The sequence below is a fragment of the Balaenoptera musculus genome, chromosome 8, assembly GCF_009873245.2.
Source record: "Balaenoptera musculus isolate JJ_BM4_2016_0621 chromosome 8, mBalMus1.pri.v3, whole genome shotgun sequence".
NCBI classification, from domain to species: Eukaryota; Metazoa; Chordata; class Mammalia; order Artiodactyla; family Balaenopteridae; genus Balaenoptera; species Balaenoptera musculus.
In genome coordinates this window covers 102,831,564-102,854,418 of record NC_045792.1, presented here as the reverse complement: position 1 = coordinate 102,854,418, position 22,855 = coordinate 102,831,564, and the positions used below count along the sequence as shown (strand labels likewise).

The 22,855-nt window shown below is 53.3% G+C and overlaps 3 protein-coding genes across 7 annotated transcripts; all 3 read right to left on the bottom strand.

The window, feature by feature from the left end:
* Positions 1-63: 63 nt before the first annotated feature.
* On the bottom strand, positions 64-2,756 carry SAC3D1 (SAC3 domain containing 1). Its single transcript, XM_036859144.1, has 2 exons — positions 1,864-2,756; positions 64-793 (listed from the first exon to the last, which is right to left on the bottom strand). Exons 1-2 carry the CDS (start codon positions 2,594-2,596, stop codon positions 291-293), a joined length of 1,236 nt encoding a protein of 411 aa, XP_036715039.1. The 5' UTR covers positions 2,597-2,756; the 3' UTR covers positions 64-290.
* A 402-nt stretch (positions 2,757-3,158) lies between these two features.
* Positions 3,159-14,832, bottom strand: SNX15 (sorting nexin 15). Of its 5 annotated transcripts, XM_036862491.1 has the most exons (9): positions 14,711-14,831; positions 11,293-11,379; positions 9,002-9,037; positions 8,662-8,782; positions 7,224-7,339; positions 6,953-7,121; positions 6,492-6,635; positions 4,015-4,272; positions 3,487-3,724 (listed from the first exon to the last, which is right to left on the bottom strand). In XM_036862491.1, the coding sequence occupies exons 1-9, from the start codon at positions 14,762-14,764 to the stop codon at positions 3,618-3,620; spliced, it is 1,092 nt and encodes a 363-aa protein (XP_036718386.1). In that variant the 5' UTR covers positions 14,765-14,831; the 3' UTR covers positions 3,487-3,617. The 5 variants fall into 5 exon arrangements, with proteins under 5 accessions (XP_036718388.1, XP_036718386.1, XP_036718387.1 ...); XM_036862493.1 differs by lacking the exon at positions 14,711-14,831 and having other exon boundaries at positions 3,159-3,724; positions 11,293-11,502; XM_036862492.1 differs by lacking the exon at positions 6,492-6,635 and having other exon boundaries at positions 14,711-14,832.
* Positions 14,833-15,388: 556 nt separating this feature from the next.
* On the bottom strand, positions 15,389-22,014 carry ARL2 (ADP ribosylation factor like GTPase 2). Its single transcript, XM_036862049.1, has 5 exons — positions 21,654-22,014; positions 18,511-18,621; positions 18,252-18,414; positions 16,700-16,780; positions 15,389-15,840 (listed from the first exon to the last, which is right to left on the bottom strand). The coding sequence occupies exons 1-5, from the start codon at positions 21,716-21,718 to the stop codon at positions 15,706-15,708; spliced, it is 555 nt and encodes a 184-aa protein (XP_036717944.1). The 5' UTR covers positions 21,719-22,014; the 3' UTR covers positions 15,389-15,705.
* Positions 22,015-22,855: the final 841 nt, after the last annotated feature.

Here is a 22,855-nt window from a genome sequence, read left to right as displayed (position 1 = left end):
TAGGCGCACAGGCTTCAGTAGTTGTGGCGCTCGGGCTCAGTAGTTGTGGCTCGCGGGCTCTAGAGCACAGGCTCAGTAGTTGTGGCGCACGGGATTAGTTGTTCCGTAGCACGTGGGATCTTCCCTGACCAGGGCTCAAACCCGTGTCCCCTGCGTTGGCAGGTGGATTCTTAACCTCTGCGCCACTAGGGATGCCCAACGAGTTCCTTTTACTGTGTGGGAATCATGAAAAAAGAAACCTGAGCGCTTCAGCCCCAGTCCTGGGGCTGTGGGAGACTGCACAGCCCTCCTCATGCCGCAGACTTGGGTCTGTCCACAGCCTCATCTTCCTCCTCTGCCGTGACCACCTCTTCCAGGGTACGCCCTCCAAGCTTGTTCCCCACCAGTACTTGGCAGGTCCCGGCAGGTGGCAGCCCCTCCTCAGTGTAGCGACCCCTCAGGAACACAACTCTCTCCTGTCCATCTAAGGGCAGTCCATGGGCCTGGCACAGGTCCCGTGCCTCCTTGGGCCCATCCAGGGCCAGCAGGTGGACCATGAAGCCCAGGGGCAAGGTCTGGCCTTTGGGGGTGCTCAGGGCACGAGCGAGGCGGGCCAGGGCTCCCCGGCGGGCACGGCCCACATGGCACTGCACGGCGCAGCTCTGCAGGTAGGGCAGGGTCCGGAGCAGGCGAAACAGGCGTGCAGCGTTGCCTTCGCGGAAGGCAGAGTCGACTGCCAGGGCAGTGCGCAGGGCCGGGCACGAACGCAGGGCAGTGGGCAGCTGCAGAATCTCGTGAAGGGCCTCCACCGAGCCTGTGAGGGCGGGAAGCCTGAATGAGGACGCTGATTCCTTCTGGAGCAGGCCCACCTTCCGTGCCATCCCCTTAGGTCTCCCCCTATCTCCCCTCCCACCTGCTCGGGTCTTCAGCCACGCCACGTCCTCGGGCCCTCCACTGAGCTCATCACCCTACCTCACTCCCCACCCCACCCCCACCTCCCAGTCTGGCCACGCCCCTCCCCCAGGCCAAGCCCACCCTCCCTCCCCCTTTCCCCCTTGGCCCCTTCCTAAGCCATATCAGAATTTGTTGCCAGAGGTTCCAGAACCCCTTCAAATAGTCTGGGTCCTCATGATAAAGTGAGGCAGTGTCTACCAAGGAAACAGGCCCAGATAATTTAATGACTTGCCTCAGACTGCCTTAGAGTTTGTATGTAGTAGAACTTGACCCAACCAAATCTGAGTTTTCTGACTTCCAGCCCAGTCCTTTCTCCACTGCCCTAGCTGCCCCAAGGTTTGGGAGTTGCTTCTGCCACACCTTCCTCTGTCCGCCTGGTAAGGCGATTATTTTTTCAAATTCTGCCTCTGCTCCTCTTCCAAGGAGAATCACGACACTGGAAACTTGGGTCACTTTTTGTAACTGAGGCTTCTGACCCATTAGTGGGTTGTGAAGTCAACAGCATTTTATTACAGTTAAATAGAATTTATTAAAATGAACCATCCATCCATAGAAAAGATCTAGTCTTGAACCTTTTGTTTCAGATACGTTTGTTAGCATATGTGTTCTTGGCTGCTTTGTAACACTGACTGAACTGGAGGTTTAAAAAAAAGCTTGAAAACCACTATCTAGGTCAACTGTCCCATTCTAACCCCATCCCCTCCACTTTTGTAACGAGAAAACTGAGACCCAAAAATGGGAAGAGACAGGCCAGAAGGTCCAAGTAGGGGCTCCGTGCATCTTGTGCATTGGCTGAGATACACATTTAGGAGGCAGGGATGGAAAGGGAGCTACTGGTGAGGTTTTAAAGCTTCTCCTTCCTTTCCCGGCCTCCACTGTCCTCACAGAGGGCCGCCTGCCCCTTGTTCTATCGCGGGGACCCCGACTCACCTAGGTTATAGAGCAGAAAGAGGCTCTGGAAGGTGGCCTGGCGGGGGTGGGGCCCGGCGCCCAGCGCATAGCAGCGCCGCAGAGAACCAAAGCCCTCCTGCACCTGGGCCTGCAGCAACATCGGGTCCGCCGGCCCGTGCGCTGTGCTGGGTCCGAGCCGCGCCACCACTGCCAGCAGCACTGCCAGCGCCGCTTCCAGCACCAACGCCGCCTCGACGTCGCCCGCGCCCTGCAGGGCCAGGTCCAGCCGCACGGCGCGCAAGCGGTCCGCCACGAAGCTGGCTACCTCCGCGCGGGACGCGTCGGTGCGCTCCACCACCTCGCTGGCCAGGTAGCGCACGGTGGCCAGCAGCACGGACGGCGGACGCAGCAGACTCGGTGGGGGCCGGATCTTCCCGGCGGCCGGCCGGCTGTACTCCTTCACTGTGCGCTGCGGGTCGGCTCGGGGCCTGTGCCCGCGACACCCCGGCGCCACCTCGAAGCGGTGCAGGCGGCGCTCTTTTTCGCGCTGGGCGCGCTCAGCGGCCGGACACATGTCCACGCACGTGCCCACGGGCAGCTCGTAGCCGGGCATGGGTGGGCTCGGGGGGAAGGATGGGCGCTCAGCATCCGGTGGACAGGTGCGGCCACTCGCCCCATCCTGCGGGAGAGCACGCCAAGGCCGGCGGAGGCTCAGGGGAGGCGGGGCGGGGCCGACCCCGACGGGCCCGCCTCCCCGCCCTGGTCTAAGCATCCCCGTCGCCCGTTTGGCACCGCCGTTCTCTCACCGAGTCCTGTCGCTTCCCACAGATCTTCGAGCAGGCCTCCCGAGATGCTCTGCGTTGTAGTTCAGGGTCAACACTGTTCCTCACGCTCAGGCCCAGCTAAAGCCCGCACGTCGTGCAACTCTGCGGTCTGGGGCACTCCCATGATGCACCGGTTTGTAGTCCCTTCCGCAACCAATCGCTTTGTAGGAGAGGCGGGGCAGGAGTGGGGCCACGCCTTCCCAGGCTCCAGCTCTCTGAATCATCACGGTTTGGCTTTGACACGGGGCTTGAAGTGCGTGCACCCGCTTTGGTTCCTCTTCACCCAATAACCGGGCTCAAGGGGCCTTGCTGTCATTCTCTTCTCTTTCCCTGGAGACTCTTCTCCCTATTTTCTAGATCAGGGGTCAGCAAACTTTTTCTGCAAAGGGCCAGAGCAGTAAATGTTCTGGGATTTACAGGTCGTAACCTGTCAACTCTGCAACTATTCAACTCTGCTGGTGTAGTGAAAAAGCAACCATAGACAACACGTAAACAAACGAGCCTGGTTGTGTTCCAATAAACTTTTATTTTTTAGTTACTTACATTTCATGTAATTTTCACCTGCCACAGAATATTATTCTTTTGAATTTTTTCAACTATTAAAAAAAAGTAAAACCTCTTCTAGCTTGTGGGCCTTACAAAAAAAAGGCAGTGGGCCATATTTGGCTGCGGGGCGTAGTTTGCAGACCCCGGTTCTAGATGGACAAACAAAGAGCCTAGGGACCAGAGCTGCTGCTCACATATCAAGATAGAGACAGGCAGGATCAGACGTGTGAGTCCCTGATTCCAAGGTGGCAGGTGTGGTCAGGGAGCTGAGAATTCATTATTTGTCTCATTCTTGGTCCAGTTACACACAGAAATGGCCTCTGGAGTTACAAGACCAGGAGATCAGGCCAGGCACCAGGGAGAGGAGAAGAGGGTGGCCGGCAGTGCTGGAGCTAGAGTCCTGGGAAAGGGTCCTCTCCCGTCTCAGGGTGGGAGCTGGGACACATGCAGGTGCAGGATTTCCTCTGCCCGCTTCAGGTACTCAGCCGCCTTCTTCTTCACACCCTCCCGGCGGGCAGGTGACGGGTCACCTGTGAAGACAGAATGGCTCAGCGGAGGCACCTGGGTTCAGAACCCCTGGTCTAGCCCCTTACAGTTCAAAGCATCACCATGTGTCTTTCCCTGCTCCCTGGGAGGCAGATATATTCTCCCCATTTTACAAATAAAACTGAGGCCACAAGAGGTAAAGAAACAGCCCAAGGTTATACAATTGGTCAGTGAGGAGCAATTCTGATCCTTGACTTGCTTGTTTACTTTCCTCTCCCTTCACTGCACCATCCAGTACCCCAGGCCTGACCCTCCACCCTCCAGTCCCGCTCACCAGGAACTCCCTGAAGCAGGATGTGCACACCATCCCGGTAGCCCTGCAAAGCTGCAGGGTAGGCGCCTGCCTTCTCATCCCGTAGGGCCTGGGTGATGAGCTCTGTGGCTTCGCTCAGATAGGCAGGGGTGGGTCCTCCTTCCTCGTCCTCTTCCTCCGCCTGCCCTCCTGGCTCCCAGGGTTCCTGGTCCAGTCTTTCAGATTCTGCCTCCAATGCTGCCAGCTCACCCATGTGGGTAGGACTGGGGCCTACGCCTTCTGCAATCAGATATGGAGGACTCAAGCCAGACTGGACCTCCTATTCCCAGGGCCTGCTGCCCATCCCCAGACCTCTCTTGCCCACCAACCTGTCCTGGGTTCTTCAGTGCCTGAGCAATCCAAAAGCCACTTGTACATAGCACACTAGCCATGATCTATTTGATTGGTGGAGTTCGTGTACTTTGGTAAAAACAGCCATACCTCCCTAATTCATTGTTTCCCTTTCCTTCTTTCTTTTTCTTTCTTTCCTCCTTTCTTTCTTTCCTCCTTTCTTTCTTTCTTTCAAGGTATAATTGATTTACAATATTATATAAGTTTCAGATGTACAATGTAGCCTAATTCTTTCTTTAGGTACACATTAACATTAGTTTGCAAGCTCTGGGTCACTGGTTCTACTTCCATCCTGACTACGCTTGACCTATAAATCCAAGAATTTCCTCCATAAAGTTTAACTGAAGGATGCTAGACCAACTATGCCAGGTCAAGGGTAGAAATGCTCCAAGCCTTGTAATCTTAGAATAATGGATCCAGAAACTCTCAAGGCTTTTTTAAGGTCTTACAATTTCAGCTGAGGCCCCCAAATGTGAAGACAGTGGGTGGTAGGTATTCGCACATTCCAGAGAGAAGGGCTCTTATATCCTCTAGGACTGGCAAAGAGATGGTTAAAGATGCCCTCCATAGCTTACACAAAAGAAGGCTAGAGATTTGGTAAATCTTTGATGAAAGGGCCTTTGAAGGGAAGGTGCAGGACTAGGAACCACCACTGCACACCACTGGCCTGGAGAGGGAAGGGTGGGCCTCTCTCCAACCCTATCCAAGGGACTCCATGTGGAGACCAGGGGCCTCTTACAGGAAGGGGAGGTGACATCTCACTTCCCAGCTGGACTACAGCCCTCCCTGTGTTGCTAATGGAGCAGAAGACGGAAGAGTTCTTGGGACGCCCTAGTACTTGAGCTCAAGAGCCTGGTGTACGTGCTGAGAGAGAGAGACGAGCGCCGGCTCCTCGCCTGGAGAATTCCGATGGTGAAAGGCTGGCTGGAGGTGCCCACAAAGTGGGGCAAGGGTAGGAGGCAGCATCTGAGTGAAGTGCACTTCCAGGCCTGGTGTGGGCAAGGATTTAGGAGTTTGTCCGTGGGCCAAGGGAATGTCTTATGGGAGCTGCCTTTGAGGAGTCTTGACAGGCTCCTGCCCAAGCATCTGGGCACTGGGTACCCCAGGGGGCTTGGCTGGGGCAAGGCAGAGTATCTGGATGCCCGCTTACCTGTGGCCGGTTCATCAGCCATGGTGACACCACTCTTGCCTTTCCCCTCCAGTCCCTTCTTTCCCTTCCCCAGCCCTGGGAGCGGGGCTGGGGGGGGAAGAAGAACAAGAAGAGTAAAAGGACAGTCCTCACACCCTTGTCACCATGGCCAAGGGCCGTCAGGCCTGAGCTGGTGGGAACGTGGATGGGAGACTGAGGTCCTGATTTGGATTGGACCCCAGAAAGCTAAGGGCCTGCCCAAGAGGTCACCAAGGGAAGCCAACAAAATGGGCTTAAAAAGACTGCTGCGGAATCCAAAATGAAACTGCTGCATGATGATCCGGAAGTGCAATCAGTCACTTCAATACCCCAGTCGTAGTAACAGCATAAACTTGGAGAATTTTAAAACGGAAAGACCCCGTGTCTCAGAGCCTGGCATGGTCAAGTCCCTGATCTGACAAGGAGCTCAGGACCAGGGCCTCCATGAGGGGCCTTCCATCTCTGGTGCCCTCACATGTCAGTGGCTGCTCCAGGGGGCTCCTCTGCTGTCCTCTGAGCCCAGACCTCCCCTCCCTTGACCAACAGGGCCTCTTGGCAGAAGATCTACAGCCAGACCCCGAGCTAGCCAGGAATCCCCACCTCGGGCTTCCGGCAAAGGAACTGAAACCCTCCCGGGGCACGGTGACACCCTGCTGGTTCCACAGCTTTCTCGGGGAGAAGATGCCATGGTGGGAAGTGGCTCACTTCCTCCGTGGTTGCTCACTGTACAGGACCGTCCAGCTTGCCAGCGCGGGGGAAAGCGCACTGCTTCTAATTCTCACCAAGGCTGCCTTTCGCCCACAGGGGCCGCCTTTCTCAGATTTACACGGGCAAGGCGCAGGCCAGCCAGTGGCTGTGCCTGCCTCTGCCTCCCTGCCCCTAAGGACCTCCTGCCCAGCTCCCCACCTCGCCCACCCCCTCACTTGTCCCAACTTGTTACCTTCCTTGGAGAAGGGGTCAAAGAGGGCAAGCTCAGCCTCGGTGAGGGGGCCTCGGCCGGGGGAACTGGACGCCTCCTCGGTGCTCCCACAGTTAAAGAGGAGATCCAGGGCCTCCTGGGCAGGGCTGGATGGCAGGGGGTCCACTGAGGAACAGATCATTGGGGACATTCATGCCTACTTTTATTATTTCCCAGCTTTCAAAATGTAATTACCCTCTCACTGTATCCTTCCAGCAACCACAGGCATAGATAAGCCCGTTCTTAGGGTTTGTGCCCATTTTACAGATTAAGAAGCTAAAGCCCAGAGAAGGAAAATGACCTGTGCAGAGTTCCTCAGCAGGATGGTGGTAGAGGAGCTGGGAAACACCCCAGGCTTTTCACTGAGGAGGGAGTGGTCCCCACCCCCCATATACACATGCTCTGGGCCCTCCAGCCCTGGCTCCTTCTCCCACCCCATGTACCTGGCACCTCCAACTCCTCGAGGCCCCTCCTCTCTGCGGGGAGCGGCTGGGGCAACCAGGGCTCATGAGGCTGCACCCGGGGTTCATCAGGGGGCGGTGTGGGGATCAGAGGGGGTGGCAGGATATGCACGTCTCTGGACATCTCGGAGGGCCGTGTCACCTCCCCACCCTTCAGGAGAGAAAGACCAGCCAGGGGGAGTCACAGGGTGCAGCCTGGTGGGCAGGTAAGCTTCCCAGGTGCGGGGGACGGGCGAAGAGCAGGTACACATACCCGGAAGAACTCCTTGAGTTGGGGGCTGTTGTTGAGTGCGGGGATGTGCACAGTAAAGCGAAGCAAGTCCTCGGCCCCCTTTCGCCGCTCCTCGATCACCGAGGCTTCAAACCGGCCTGCACCCGCCAGGACAAGGGGCAGGGAGAGAACAGTGACCCACAAGGGCTTCTGGCCCCCAGGCCACTTTTCCTGGTTCTGAGGAGCCCACTGCCCCCCTTCCCATTCTCCTAGGAATCTTCCTTGGCTCAGCCTGGGGTGAGGGTCTTGCAAGGAGTGACCAATCTCCCTATTCATCCGTTTACCAGATGTTTGTTGAGCACCTACTATGTGCTAGGTTCAGAAGGTAAATGAGAGAGAAGCAAGGTCTCTGCCCTCATGCATATCACATCCTAGACAGGGGGAAGCGGGCAACCAACAGGAAACAAATAATTACAGGTGGTTTTGATGTATTAGGGAGGAAAGTAAGACTTAGAAAGGGGAGGTGACTCACCCAAGGTCACACAGCAAGTAGCCCCATTTTTACAGTTTCACTGTTCTGGTCTAGGTATCATGCAGAGTTATTTAACTCTGGGCTAGTTATCATGCTGTCAGGGTGGGTAGCCTGCTGTACTTCCCATTACCTGGCATAATCTGCCAGGAACGAGCTTTCACCTTCCTACAAAAGAACATCTCCTGTGAGTCTAGAGATACACGTAACAAGGAATATGAGCCTCACATATAATTTACAATTTTCTAGAAGCCACCTATTTTCTTTTTTTTGGCCGTGCTGCACCAGCTTGTGGGATCTTAGTTCCCCGACCAGGGCTCGAACCCGGGACCACAGCAGTGAAAGTGCCAAGTCCTAACCACTGGACCACCAGGGAATTCCCGAGAAGCCACATTTTACAAAAGTAAAAAGAAACAGGTTAATTTTAATTATACATTCTATTTAACCCAGTATATCCAAAATATTCACATTTGAACATGTAATCAATATGTAAATTACTGAGATAGTTTACATTCTTTTTTCAGTGTGTATTCGACCAGACAGCACATCTCAGTTCAGACTAGCCACATCTCTGGTGCTCCTCAACCACAGGTGGTCCGTGGCTGCTATTTCTGGACAAGCGCAGGTCTAGAGGAAACACTGGCTTGTGGCTTGGAGTTCAGGTTCTGCCACTTACAGGTCAAGCCCCTTCATCTCCCTGAGCCTCAGTTTCCTCATCTTGAAAATGGGGCTAATGAGAACAGGAATGTTAAAGGGCTCGACACACAATAAGGGCAGAGCAGTTTCCCCATCTGTCAAATGAGGCCATCTATCTCTAAGGGCCCTTCTAGCTGTCTGAAACACGTCTTTCCCAGGAGTTTCAGGGTCCCTCTATCCAGCCCTCACCAGCAGGGGTCCCCTTTGCTCAATGCCCTCTCCATCTTTGGCCTGAAAGCTGGGATCAAGACTCACCAAACACCTGGGCGCGGGGGAAGGCAGGGAACTCCTCCAGGCGGCGGAAGAGGTTGCGGTGGGTATAGGCCAGGTCTCCATGCAGCTTTCGAAAGTCACTGTACCGCTTCCAGACCACCACCTAAGAGGGACACGTGACTTGACAGGGCTGAACAACGGTAGGAAGCGGCCTTCCCCACCCCCAGCCTGGCCCCACACTGTGTGTGCATTAGGGCACAGCACCCCCTCCTCCCAGGGCCAGCGAGGAAGGGGGGCTGGTCTCCTGGCAGAGTTACCCCCATCCCTTTACTGTTTCCAGATCTGGAATTGCGAAATGGTCCCTTCCTCCCAGGAGGCTCACCTCTTTGACATCCTCCGGGTCCCTCTTTGAGATGAACTGAGGAAGAAAGTTAAGAACCAGTGAGACCAGAGATCGACATCGCAGACACCCCATCACCCTGTAAAATCGGAGCCACCTCCTAGCCACCTTCAGAGGGGCAGAGCGCTTTGGCCAGTGGTATCAAGGTGTCCTGGCTTTAAGGCTCTGAGTGTAACTTTTAGCAGTTTTTCTACCATGCACCTTGGTTTCTTCATCTGTCAAATTGTTACCGGTCCTTGGACTCTTTAATCAACAGAAATTGATGAGGCCAGCTGAGAAATTCAGGCAAGGCTTCATTGGGACCTAAGGCTTTACTGGTTTGGGATGGAAAACAAGTAACATGTGCCCTTATCCGCTGTCTCCGAGGAGGGCTGACTGTTTCCTTAAATGGGGTGAGGGCAGGGGCGGATCAGTGGGTTGGGCTGGAGGGGCGGCTTAGGTGGTCTGCCCACCCCCTTGGTGGTGCTGTGTGCAGGGAGCATGCGCGGTACCCTGCTTCTGCTCCAGGCACCTCAGAAGCGGCAACTGGTTTGTGGTCTTTTTGTATCTTATTGTTCATAATTGCCTAGACTTTGCAGGCACGCAGTTATTTTTAGCCCCTTATAGTTTCTTTGTTTTCTGTTTGTCTAGGTGCAAGTGCAAGCACTCCAGTAAAGGGTCCCAGGTCCCAGCCTGTCTCAAAATGGGAGGCTCCATCCCTAAAGGCCCGTCTAGAGGACTCCAGCCTCAGCCCAACTTTTATCTCAGTTCCTTCAAAGGGCCAAGTCCCTGCATCTCCTTCTGAAACCAAAGAACCCCAAGTTCTCTAAAGAATGAGGTTCTGTCCCAGGAGCCATTTCTCCCTTAAAGGAGGAAGCCTGTGTGTGTGAACACTCCCGGACATAGAAGAAACCCTCACTGGGGTTGTGACCCAAGAAGAGCAGACTGGTGTCTGAGGTGGAAAAAAAGACTCCATTTGCATTATGTTACGTTCATAATAATTAAAAAAAAAAAATCCTACAGCTTGAAGTAACTTTGACAGTTTTCAAAACATCTGTTCATTATCCTAGACCCCAGGGAGGCAGACATGATTCACATGCCCATTTAAAAGATGAGGAAGTAGAGGCTCAGAGAGGGGACATGACCTGTGGAGGGACTGCTAGCACTGAAACCCTGGACTTTGCTTTTCACAACAGACTTACCTAAAATATTTTGGATAAAAGAAACTATATTTAAAAACCATTCAGGAGGACTTCCCTGGTGGCACAGTGGTTAAGAATCCGCCTGCCAACGCAGGGGACACGGGTTTGATCCCTGGCCCGGATAGATCCCACATGCCACGGAGCAACTAAGCCCGCGCGCCACGACTACTGAAGCCTGTGCACCTAGAGCCCGTGCTCTGCAATGAGAGAAGCCACCACAGTGAGAAGCCTGCGCACTGCAACGAAGAGTAGCCCCCGCTCACCACAACTGGAGAAAGCCCGCGCACAGCAACAAAGACTCAATGCAGCCAAAAATAAAAACAAATAAATAAATTTCTAAATCACTTTGGAAGTCTCTACATTTTTGCTTCACTTTAATAGTCATTAATGCACCAGTTTAATATTTGCCTACTTCAAAATTGTAAAAGTACAAAAATTTTACAGTGAAAAATCTTCCCCAGGCAGTTCTTGTATATCATTCTACAGATACTCTGTTATACTGTTTGTTTTTAATTCTTTTCACGATTTCTTCCATCTTTATATATGCTTATAACGTTGTTACTGCTTCATACATCAACTTTAGTCTTTATCTATTGACTTCCTGCTGTGTGAAGAGACTTACTCCTTAATTTCTTTTGACCTGTATGAATTTTTAGTCATCCACAAGCATTATTTATTTTAAAATTAAAAGTAATTCAACTCCTTAAAGGGCTTTTATGTAAATATCAAACAAACCAATAGACAAAACTTACTCCAAGAGATTGGAGAACTAACCAGTATTTGAGTTGAGCCAGAGTATTCATGTTAACTTAAATTCACAGCCTGACGGATAGATACCACGCGCTGCGCGTGGTCACCCACAACTCACAGTCTGGGCACTGCCGTCACGCCCTTTTAAAAGGGCAGCGCCCTCCTATGGCCCCGCCCCTTGATGGCTAAAGAAGTAAACTAAGGCGCTACCGGCACCTCCCCTTAAAGGGGAAATCCATTTCTGTCGTCTAAAATGGGAGCTTCCAGCAGCGTCTTGCCTTAACGTAAAACACGGCCCCCCTCTTGTTAAAAGGGCAAAGTCCCCGCTGGGCCCCACCTCACCTGCGCCGTCACTTTGTACTCTGTGTAGCCCTTTGGGTGGGTCCGGGGTTCGGAGACTGTGTAGTGCCGCAGGAAGTCGTCCTTCGCCTGGCGGGACATGGCAATCGAGCTGGAGCAGAGCTGACCGCCGGCTTCCGCCTCCTCCACGCCGCCCCCGCCCCTGCCCCTCCAGGTCAGTCTCCGCCGGCCACAGCCTCTCCCGGGCCTGCGCCTTTCGTCCTCGGGCCCAGGGAGCTGGTCGCAAGTGACAGTGCAATTCTCGGCCAGGGCGCTTGGCCAAGGGAGCGTCTAAAAAGTCCTCGGTTGTTGGTAAAGCAGGAACTAAGTGATTTGAGAATAAGGATTGGGGAGGTTGGATCAACTCAGGTCTGCTTAGAGATAAGCCCACCCCATGCGATCGTAAACCCTCATCACATATCTCTAAATGACTTCTCCTTTGCTTCCCAATTCCCTTCTTTGATCCATCCACCCAACTTTTATTGTGTTCAGTATGTGCCAGACATTGCCAAGTTATTTCCCTGTCTCCTTCCCGAGGATTCTCTAAATTCACGTTTTCTGGAAAGGTGGGGGGAGCAAAAAGAACTCCAGAGAAGCACAATGGTGTCATAGGTTCTGAAGTCACATGTCTTACTAGCTGCAAGAGATTCCCTTAACTACTCGAGCCTCAGTTTGTCATCTCTAGAATGGGGATGTTTATAATAGAATCTACTGCAGTGGATATTTCTTTTTCCTTTGTTGATCTGTCCAGCGTTCACCCCTGCCTCTTTCTGTTAGCACCATAGCACCAGATCTTTAGAGGTAGTTCGCTAGTATGTGCAGCCCTCCAGCCTCTTAGTCCAGAATCCAAAGGTGCCAGCCCCTTTCCTTGCCCCAGGTCCCAAGTGGGGGCGGGGGACTCCCTCCTGAAGCCTTGAATCTTGAGTGAGGGACAGAGGGCACAGTGCCTGGCAAGGGGACTAAGTTGTTCCTTGAGTACAGTGCTGGCTGCGGGTTTGGTCGCCCAGCCTTTGGAACACTCTGTTTTCTAAGCCTGGATGTCCGACCTCCATCGAGATGCCATGAGTTCCCAGTATCCTTCCAAGAGAGGCTTTTTCTGCTAAAGGCTGTAATCTGTGTCCGGGCAAACCACCCAGGACCCTGACTGATACCGCTGAAACCGAGTGGGGCCTGGGCACAGAGGCCTCCTTTTGTCCACCATTTCTTAGAGGCAAGACTCCAGCCTCCATGACCTTCCCTGAGTTCCAAAGGGCAGATTTGAACAGTTGCTAATCAAGGGAGGAGCAGCCAAGAAACCCCCTGAGGCGAAATTAAAGGGACCAGAGAAGCCCATCAAGATTGAGATGACCACCTGAGATTAGCCTGCTCACGCCCTTGTCAGAGACCCCACCTTTGAACCACCGTTATAAAACCCTCCATCAAATCCTCTGGGGTCGGGGCACATAGTTTTTCGAGACAGAAGCCCGGTGTGTTCCCCTTTGCCTGGCAAAGCAATAAAGCTATCCTTTTCTACTTCACCCAAAACCCTGTCTCCGGGATTTGATTCGGCGCCGGTGTACAGAGAGGCCGAGCTTTCGGTAACACCACCACCACCAGGGTTCGAAGCTTGAATGCAGTAGCATGCGTGAAGTGCTCATGGTTACTCTTGTTACTGGAACTCAGATGAGTGGGCGCTGTAACTCCAGAAAGAAACACAAAGCAAACTCCCAAATCAGACTCCTGGGAGCAGGGAAAGAGGGGAGTACATCCAGGAGGTGTTTGGGAGAAGGTTGGGATGGAGTGGTGTCCCCTCCCACAGCCCACACCAGGGCACCTCTGAAGACCCCTTTAGACATGCGCTCCTGGTCTTCAGAGTTCTCTCAGCAAGGCTGTGGCTCCAAGTTCCCTTCTTGCCCATCATTCCCTCCCCTCCCTTGCCCAGATGAGTGAGTCAACCCAGATCAGTGGATGGCTGAGTTCACATTGATTGGATCTGCTTGAACTCCTACTGGTTCAAATAATGATAATTATAGCTGACATACAGCACTTATGACACACAAGGAACCCACCCATTTGGTCCTCCTTCCAACCCTAGGAGGTAGGTGACACTATCTTTAACCCAGATGGGGAAACTGAGGTACAGACAGGTTAAGCAACTTGCTCAGCGTCAGTCAGTGAGTGGCAGAGCCAGGGTTTGGCTCTGGAGACTGGGTGTCCGCTCACCGCGGGGATGGAACCTTGGGGACCACAGTGCCAGTCTTGCACAGAGGACAGGGCAAGCGGTTCTAAATTTCTACACTAAAGGACAGTTTATGTTCTAAGGTTGTCCACCCAACATCCATTTCCCTTCTTCCGCGAGGGATCCTAGTGGCAGTCTACGAGTAAATCAGTATCTCTTCCTCGCCTTTCCCTTGGGAAAACTGACCTTCCCTCATAAACACATTAGGCTCCCTCTATCTGGCACTTGAATTTCAATCAGAGAAACAAAACCAGAATACAATTGAATATTACTCAGTCATAAAAAGGAATGAAATTGGGTCATTTGTAGAGACGTGGATGGACCTGGAGACTGTCATACAGAGTGAAATAAGTCAGAAAAACAAGTATCATATATTAACGCATATATGTGGAATCTAGAAAAATGGTACAGATGAACCAGTTTGCAAGGCAGAAATAGAGACCCAGACGTAGAGAACAAACGTATGGACACAAGGGGGGAAAGGGTGGGGATGAATTGGAAGATTGGGACTGACATATATACACTAATATGTATAAAATAGATTAACTACTGAGAACCTGCTGTATAGCACAGAGAACTCTACTCAACGCTCTGTGGTAACCTAAATGGGAAGGAGATCCAAAAAGGAGGGGATAGATGTATACATATAGCTGATTCACTTTGCTGTACAGCAAAAACTAACACAACACTGAAAAGCAACTATATCCAAATTAAAAAAAAAAAAAGAAAACAGGTTAGTAGGGTGTAGTGGCTAAGCATGCTGGGTCCAAATCCCAGCCCCCCTGCTTCCTAGTTGGGTAGCTTTGAATAAGTCACGTAAACTTCTGGAGGCTCCGTTCTTACACAGATGGGGACACTAAGAGTCTGTCCTGCTTGGGGCTGTTCTTCAATGTGACGATAAGTGAGAGTGCTTCAAACCGAACCCTACAGAGTAAGCCCCCCCCCCGTAGGACCACAACAGGGGGCCCTGTGAAAACATCCGTCTATCTTGCCACCTGGATGGGGGCCCTGGCATCCCCCCCACCAGTTCCCATTCTTTCCCAGCTTCAGAGTGCGCCCTTTAGCCTTCAGGGAAGGCCCCTTCCCAGCTCTGCTCTTGGCGAGCTAACCTGGCTTGATGTCCACATCCTTCACCAGAGACCTTACCCCTCCGTGCTTCCCAAGAGCCCTTGCTCTGCTTTCCTTTATTCTTCCTGTAATTACCTCTACTTGAACCAATGCTGCCTCACAGGGCTGTGCAGGTTGTCCACTGCACATGGGTTCCTGGCTGCAGTGGGAAGCTGGGAGCTGAAATTCAGTCCATGTTCCATTCAATAAGCTGTGAGCCCTGATGTGGCAGTGCGTTCCTTTTTCTAATTCATACCCTCTGATGGTAGCAGTTGCTCTAGTAAACTTTCCTCCCATCCTCTAGCCAGAAAACTTCTACTCATCCTTCACTCTCAGCTTTTTTTTTAAATTAATTAATTAATTTGGTTGTGTCGGGTCTTAGTTGCAGCCGGGGGGCTCTTTAGTTGCAGCAGGCGGGCTCCTTAGTTGCGGTTCACTGGCTCCTTAGTTGCGGCATGCATGTGGGATCTAGTTCCTGGACCAGGGATAGAACTCGGGCCCCCTGCATTGGGAGCGCGGAGTCTTAACCACTGCGCCACCCAGGGAAGTCCCAACTCTCAGCTTTCATGTCACCTCCTCTGGGAAGCCCACCTGGACTCTTCCAAATGCAATTACACAGCGCTGTCCTGTGCTTCTATAATTCTTTGCCATCCCTTTGACACAGCGACAGTTAACCCTCTGACTGAAATCATCTGTCCCTTTCTGCCCCCCACTGGGCTGTGGGTTCTAGGCAGTCTCTAGAGCTGTTGAATCAACAAATGACTCAGCCAGGAATGGGAGCGAGGAACAATTTATTCTCACAGCTGAGCGAATGGCGAGGCTCACAGCCTCGGTAGCAGCAGAGGCAGGCCCTCCCAGCCCCAGCCCTCTCCTCTTGGTACGGCAGCTGCAAGCAGGCCGGCTCAGGAGCCAGGGTGACAGCCCTCCCGCCACGGGAGCCGGCTGGCCACAGAGCAGCAGTAGCAGCAGCAGGTTACGGGGTGGGCAGGGGGTGTTAGGTGGGCTGGCTGACTCCCGCCCCCCCATGGATGGTGCTTGGTGAGGGCCTGCTGGGGGCGCCTGGACCGTGAGCTGGGGAGCATCTGAGCGGCTCAGTCGGCCATGAAGATGCGGCTAGAGATGTCATCCAGGAGCCAGTCGATGCCGGGCAGCAGGTTCTCCCCAGTGACAGCGCTGCAGCCCTGGATGCACCAGTGATGGCTGCGGATGGAGTCCAGCTCCAGGGCCTGGGAGGGCAGAAGGTGATGGTGGGCCCCAGCAACCACAGGCCCTGCCCACCCTCAGCCCCTGCCCTCTGCTGGCCCAGGGGAAATGCATGCCTCCCTCAAGGGCCTGCTTTGGGAAGCCTTCCTTGACCCCTGGTGAAGATCTGTCAGGGCCCCAGGGCACCCAGGCTCTCTGTACACCGCCACGCCAGTACTACCCCTTAGTAATAAGATGGCAACAAGGGCTTCTGACATTGTGCTATGGGCCCTACAAATGTCCTCTCATCCATTCTCCCCAAAAGCCCCATAAGCCAGGGACTGTGTTGGCCATTTTACTGAGGAGGAAACCTCAGAGAGGTTAAGCAAAGTGCGTAAGGTCACACAGCTAGTAAGTGGCAGAACCTAGATTCTAACCCCACTCTTTCTCATTCTGGTGTTCAAGCTCTAGAATAGGAGTTAAGATGCAACCTGGGGTTACACAGGCCTGTGTTTAAATCCTGGCTTCTCTGCTTACTGGCTGTGTGACCTTGGGTGAGTTACCTAACCTCTCTAAGCCTGCTTCACCATCTGTAGAATGATTATAAAAGTTCCTACCTCATGAGGTTGCTTTGAGAATTGAATGAGTTAATCCATGCAAAGAGCCTGGCACATAGAAAGCACCCACTGCTTGTTGGCTACTGTTATCCTGTGGAATAATCTATTTGCAGGTCTGCCTTCCCCCAGGCTGTGGGACACAACTATATCCTATTAATCACTGAATCTCCAGTATCCCAAATAGGTCCAGCCATGCAAGAGGGGCTAATAAATGTTTTTAGAATAAACTAACAAAGAAATACGTGCCCCTTTTCCTCCGTGAGCCTGCGTCAAGGCCTGGACTCACCTCACGGATAGCATTAGAGGACAGCGCTCCAGGCAGGTCCTGCTTGTTGGCAAAGATGAGGAGGGTCGCTCCAGCCAGGCGCTGGGGAAGAGAAACAGAGGGGGTCAAGGGGGTGGAGGCTCAGAGGGCAGCCTGGCCCCTGCACTAATCACCCAGAGCACCTGGGGTCAGAGATCAACCTGGAAGCTCAGGGGAAGGTCCCGTGGTAGTTGCAAAGGCACAAGCGGAGTGGGTAGTGTGGAGACGGCCTTTGTGTCCAGCCATTTACGGGGTGGAGGGAGCCCTGGGCTGGGCTGGGACCCTGGCTCCAGCCCAATCACCAGCCCAGTGGGCACTTCTCTCCTCCGTGCCTCACATTCCTCTTCCATAAATGGGGAGGGGGTGATGGGTAAGATGCTCCCCAGTTCTAGACTGCTCCGATCTGATGACCTGACATGAGCAAGGAATGCGACTGTCCCAGAGGCTATGGGGTCTATTGGAAATGACCTTTCCCTCTTCCAAGTTCACGTAGCCCTCTAACTGTCCCACTACCCTGACAGGCCGCACTCTCTGCCTGTGATTCCAGTTATTTCCATACATGTGTTTGTGACTGGGAGCTCCTCCATGTGGATGGCGGATCTGGCCCTTAAAAAGGGCCTTGACAGGCCAGGCCAGCACTGAGCATTCAACAGCCAGGGTCTCACTGGACCTGCTCGACCCCCCTGTTTATGCCAGTTGTCCCTCCATAATTATTAACAGCTCTCTTTTACTCTCAAAAGTGTCCTGGTTTTCAACTAAATGAAGTGTAGTAACCTGGCTCAAACCCTGGAACAGAGAAAGGACATTAGTGGAAAAACTGGTGAAATCCAAACAAAACCTGTAGTTCAGTTAACAGTAACTTACCAATGTTAATTTCTTAGTTTTGACATTTGTATGGCAGTTCTGTAAGATGTTAACATTAAGAGAAGCTAAGTGAAAGCTATATGGGGTATGTTTTTACTATCATTGTAACTTTTCTGTAAATCTAAAATTTTATTTAAAGAAGAGCATTTTGGCCCAGACAATAAATTTTAAGGTCGCCATAATTATAATGCCCATCTGAGAGATGAGGCGGTGGAGATTCAGAGAAGTTAAGTGCCTTGCCTGAGGTCACACAGCGAAGAGTCCGACTGCTGAGCCAGGTTCCACTGCCTCCCAAAGCTTCACACACTGGCCTCAAGTCATCCTCCCTGAAGCCCAATTCAAGGTGCAGAAACTGAAGCTCAGGGTGGGGAAGCAGTGACATCGCAGGGACGTCAACTAATGTCTCCATCCACAGAGTGTCTTGCTCAAGGCACTGTGGGCCTCCCTAGACCAGGTGTACAGGTTGTCTCTGCCTCCACAAGGGTGCTGGACACGTGGTGAGGGCTCAGTGAAGGAACAGACCCCACCTGAGGTGTCCCTCTGGGTTCACGGCCCCCTCAGGGAATCTGCTGAGGAAGGTGTGCACACATCCACATATGCGCACAAAGTACTGGGGCCCGGACACTGGGGAAAGCCCCGCTTCCCCTGCTCAGCCAGGCCCCCTGCCCACCTCCTCCACCAACAGGTTCTGGAGCTCCCGCTGGCAGTCCTGCATGCGCTGGCGGTCGGCGCTGTCCACCACCCAGATGAGGCCGTCGGTGCTCTCAAAGTAGTTCCGCCAGTAGGACCGCAGGGACTTCTGGCCGCCCACATCCCAGATGTTCAGCTTGAATCTGGACAGGGAGGGGGTGGCTGGAGGGTCAGCCTGGCCCCTCGCCTGCCCTCCCTGCCCTGCTCTGGGCGGGCCCCCCCTCGGGGACCCCGCTCACCCTCGGTGCTCCAGGGTCTTGATGTTGAAGCCCAGCGTCGGGGAGATGGTGTCGATGTCTTCCCCATTGAACTTCTTGAGGATGGTTGTTTTGCCAGCATTGTCCAGGCCACTGGGGTGTGCCAGGTTAAGGAGGAGTCCCCATGCTCTGCAGCCTGGTGACATCATCACAGTGCCCCTCTCTTGGGGGACAAATCATTTCCCACCACGTATCAAAATAAGTTGAATACATGCCAGACCCACACGATAAATGTGAAAGTATCAAGAAAGACCTTATCATCTTCTGACCAGAGGCTCCTTCATTCATCCCACGACATATACTGAAGGCCTACTCTGTGCCAGAATACCTCTGGTGCTGGGGGCGGCCTGGAGGCACAGTCCCCACCTCGTGCAGCGCACACCCTAGTGCGGGACAGTTGGCACGGTGCCCACAAGTGAGAAGGAAGGCACTGTCAGAGCCCGGTGAGTGTCAGCACAGTGGAGAGGCTTTCGGAGAGCGCCATCGAGGGGCCCCTTTAGCTCAGCACCAGGGAAGGCCTCTCTGACCGGGTCTCGAGCTGAGGCCCAGACTGCAAGAAGCCAGCTTTTTGAAGGACTGGGGGAAGAGCATTCTAGGCAGAGGGAATAACAAAAAAAAGTATCTGGAGGCAGCCCCCCTTGCCTTTCCTGTTTTTCGAATATTCCAAACCCTTTGCTGCTGAGCGTGCACACAAATGGGTAAGTTCACCAGCAGGAGAGAACCACCCTCCTCTTTCCTTCGAACACTTAAGGGGGCTTGCAGCTGGGAGGGGGGTGAGAGGACCTCTCCAGAGACCCAGCCGTAGTCCCTGATAACTGGCGGCTGATCATCCCCCTCACCCGCCCCAGCTCCATCAGCCATGCTTCCTTCTCCACTGGATAATGCCCGTCAGCTGACAAGCGGGTGTCTCTCCCACCTACAAGAAGCAAACAACACCCTCTCTTGATCCCTCTCCCCCTTTTTCCTTTATTTCCTTCCCTTTATAGCAAATCTCAGAACTGTTGTCCATACTCACCCTCTCCAATTTCTGTCCTCCTTCTCTTTCTTGAACCCGTTAGACTTTTGCTCCCACTGCTTCCCCGAAACTGCTCTGGCCAAGGTCAGTCCTTAGAGACGCCATGTTGTTCTCCACTGGCTGGGCAGTCCTCAGCCCTTTTCCTCCTGCTCAATCAGCAGCGCTGACAGAGTCCAGCCCCCTCCTCCACTCCGGGACACGCCCTTGCCTGGCTCTCCTCTGACCTCCCTGGTCATTCCTCCTCATCTCCCTGACCTCTTGATCTGAGCAGCCTAGGTTCTCTTCCCTGTCCACACTCACTGCCTCAGTGATCTCATCCAGGATCACGGCCTCAAACACCATCTTTATGCTGATGACTCCCAAATTCACACGTCCCACCCGGCTGCTCCCCTGGACGTTGGTCCCTATATCCAGCCGCCTAGCTGACATTTCTAGGACGTCTCAGAGGCATCTCGCATGGCGCAATCTGAGCTCTCACCCTCCCCCCCGAATGTGTTCCCCACGCCCTTCTACCTCTCAGCAAGTGGCTCCTCATTTTTCTAATTGCTCAGGCCAGAAACCTAGGAGTCACACTTGACTTTACACTCCTTCTCACACTCATGTCTAATCCAGCAGCAATTCCTACTGGCCTACCATCAAGACGTCCCTCAACTTCCATCACCTCACTGCTTCCATCGTGATCCAAGCTCCCATAGTATCTCACCTGTGTTACTGCAGTGGCCTAACTAGTCTCAGATCTCACCTCCTCTCTGCACTTCTACGGAAAAGTCCCCTACTGTATGGCACAGGGAACACTACTCAGTATTCTGTAATAACCTTTATGGGAAAAGAATCTGAAAAAGAATGGACATATGTAAACGTATAACTGAGTCACTCTGCTGTACACCTGCAACAAACACAATATTGTAAATCAACTATACTCCAATATAAAATGAAAATTAAATTAAAAAAAAGAAAAGAAAAAAAAGGAAAAGTCCAGAACCAAAAGGTCCCACGTGAGGTGGCTCTTCCATCTGACCTCCTGGACAGTCCTTCGAACACACCAGCTGAGTTCCTCCTTGGAGACCCTTACACTTGTTGTTCCCTTTGTTTAAACAATTTTTCCCAGATATCTACATGGTTCATCCCTCACCTCCCTGTCTTCATTCAACTGTTATTTTCTCAGTGTGGCCTTCTTTGACCACCTTATTTAAGCTGCATTATTCTCCGTACATGCTATGCATTTTACTCATTTTGTTAAGGTCTTTCTCCCCTCAGCATTACATAGAATGTCCGTGAAGGTCGGGTTTTTTTGTTTTGCTGTTTTACCCCAGCCCCCAGGACAGTGCCTAGCACACAGTAGGCGCTCAATAAATGCTTACTGCATGAGTGAATTCTCTGTGCCTTTCTCAGAGTTCTTCAAAAACAGACATGATGTAAATATTATTTTTAAGGTATCTGCGCACAGAAATGTCTTCTCTCTGCTAGGGGTGCCCCCGGGCCTGGCACAGAGGAGGGCGAACGAGTGCAGATGCCTGCTAATGGGACTCAGAAGGTCAGCGGGGCCCTCGGGCCTGCAAGCCGTCAGCCGCGGGGACACCGACTGGCCGTGAGGCAGGAAAGAGACGCACGGTTGGACCCATGGGCTGAACAACCCGCGGACTCCACACCCCCATCTCCCGGGAGTGAAGGGCGGGGCCCACACGCCCCCGGGATTCCGACCTTGAGGGCGGGGCCGAGGCCAGGCACCCTCCGACAGGGAGAGGAGGTGCCCAGGGCCGAAGAGGACAGCGGCCCCACGCTCGGGCCAGACCGACGGGTGGTAACGTTCGAGTCACCTCCGGACCCCACCTTCGCCTACACTGGGACATCTGGTCCGGCCGCTGCTCCTTTACGCCCACACCTTTGGCCTTAGGAACGAAACCCCCCGCCCCTCCCGCCCGAGCCGGTGGTACGGCCTCCTCCCGGCCACCCGCCAAAAGCTTTGGTAGGGCCCACGTGCGTGACGCACAAAGGGCAGTTGGTATGGGCCGGCCGGCCGCACATCCCGCACCCGGTAGGGGGCGCCTGGCACCGCCCACCCGGCGGGGGCCCCCTGCTACCCTCGCGGCTCCGGCATCGGGGAGGATACAGCATGAGCAGTCGCAACTCCCGCTCTTTCTGCTTCATCTTCTTCAGAATAGTCAGAAGCCCCATGTCCCGGTAGCCCCTTCCCGGCCGCCGTTTCTCCGTAGTCCCGGGACCCCTTTCCCTGCTCCTATTGGCTATCACGCCCACAGACAGCACAGCCTATTGGCGGGCTCCGCGCTTGGTCCCGCCCTCGCTCCCACGTGACTGTGAAGCTGCCTGGCGGTGCTGCGACGGACGGTCCCCCTAGCGGCGCTGGCGGCTTGTGCGCGGCCGCCTGCGTTAACCCTTAGCATGCCGAGGGCTTGGGTGACTAGAGCACCGCCATTCTTTCCTTTCCAGGACCCCAGGCTCGGCTGGGAGCGGAAACTTGAAATTCCTGGGTTGTATCTTGGCTGCGTATAGGGAGTAGGAGTTCTGACTTAGAAGCCAGAACCAAGAGCCCGAAGGATGTTGACGTCACCTTGGGGCCACTGTGAGGCTCAGTTCCCCGGAAGCATGGTCCATATCCTGCTCATCTTGGGACTCGGCATCATCCCAAATCTGCCAGTTACAGGGCTTCCCTACTTTTCCTGGCTCCTGAAATCGTAGAGGGTAGGCCGGGGATTCTCCATCCAGGATGGAAATGGCCTTTAGGGCCCCTTTGGAAATGTGTGGAGGCGTCATTGGATTGTACCAATTACAAGGTAGAGTCCCTGTCGTTTAGAGGTCAGGGGAAAGACTTGCATAAAGAATTGTCCCGCCCAAGATGCTCATTGTTTCTTTATTGAGAAGCACAATTTTCATTTTGCCGATAAGAAGATTGAAGCTCACATGGTGCTTAGCGTGATTGACATAGTGACTGACATACAGTAGGTACTCAGTAAATATTTGTGGTTGAACGAATGACTGTGCAAGAGTTTGGTTCTTAACCTTAGCGCTCAAGTCCAGAAAAAGTGAGGAAGCCGAGGCCGGGGACTAGGCAGATTGTAAACGCAGAAGGGTGAGCCTTATTGTCTTTTCTTGAGCCCTTCCCCCAGGCCACCCCAGGGTAAATGTGAGTAGGCAGCAGAGTGGGCTCTGTCTAATGCTTGGGAAAGAACAGTGAGGCACCAGATAAAGATAATGGCTAACTTCTGTGTCATTTTATAAAGCATTCACGTTTTCTGCTTTATCCTCCCCGCAACCCTGAGAGGTTTATTTCCCTTTTGTAGATGTGATAGTGAA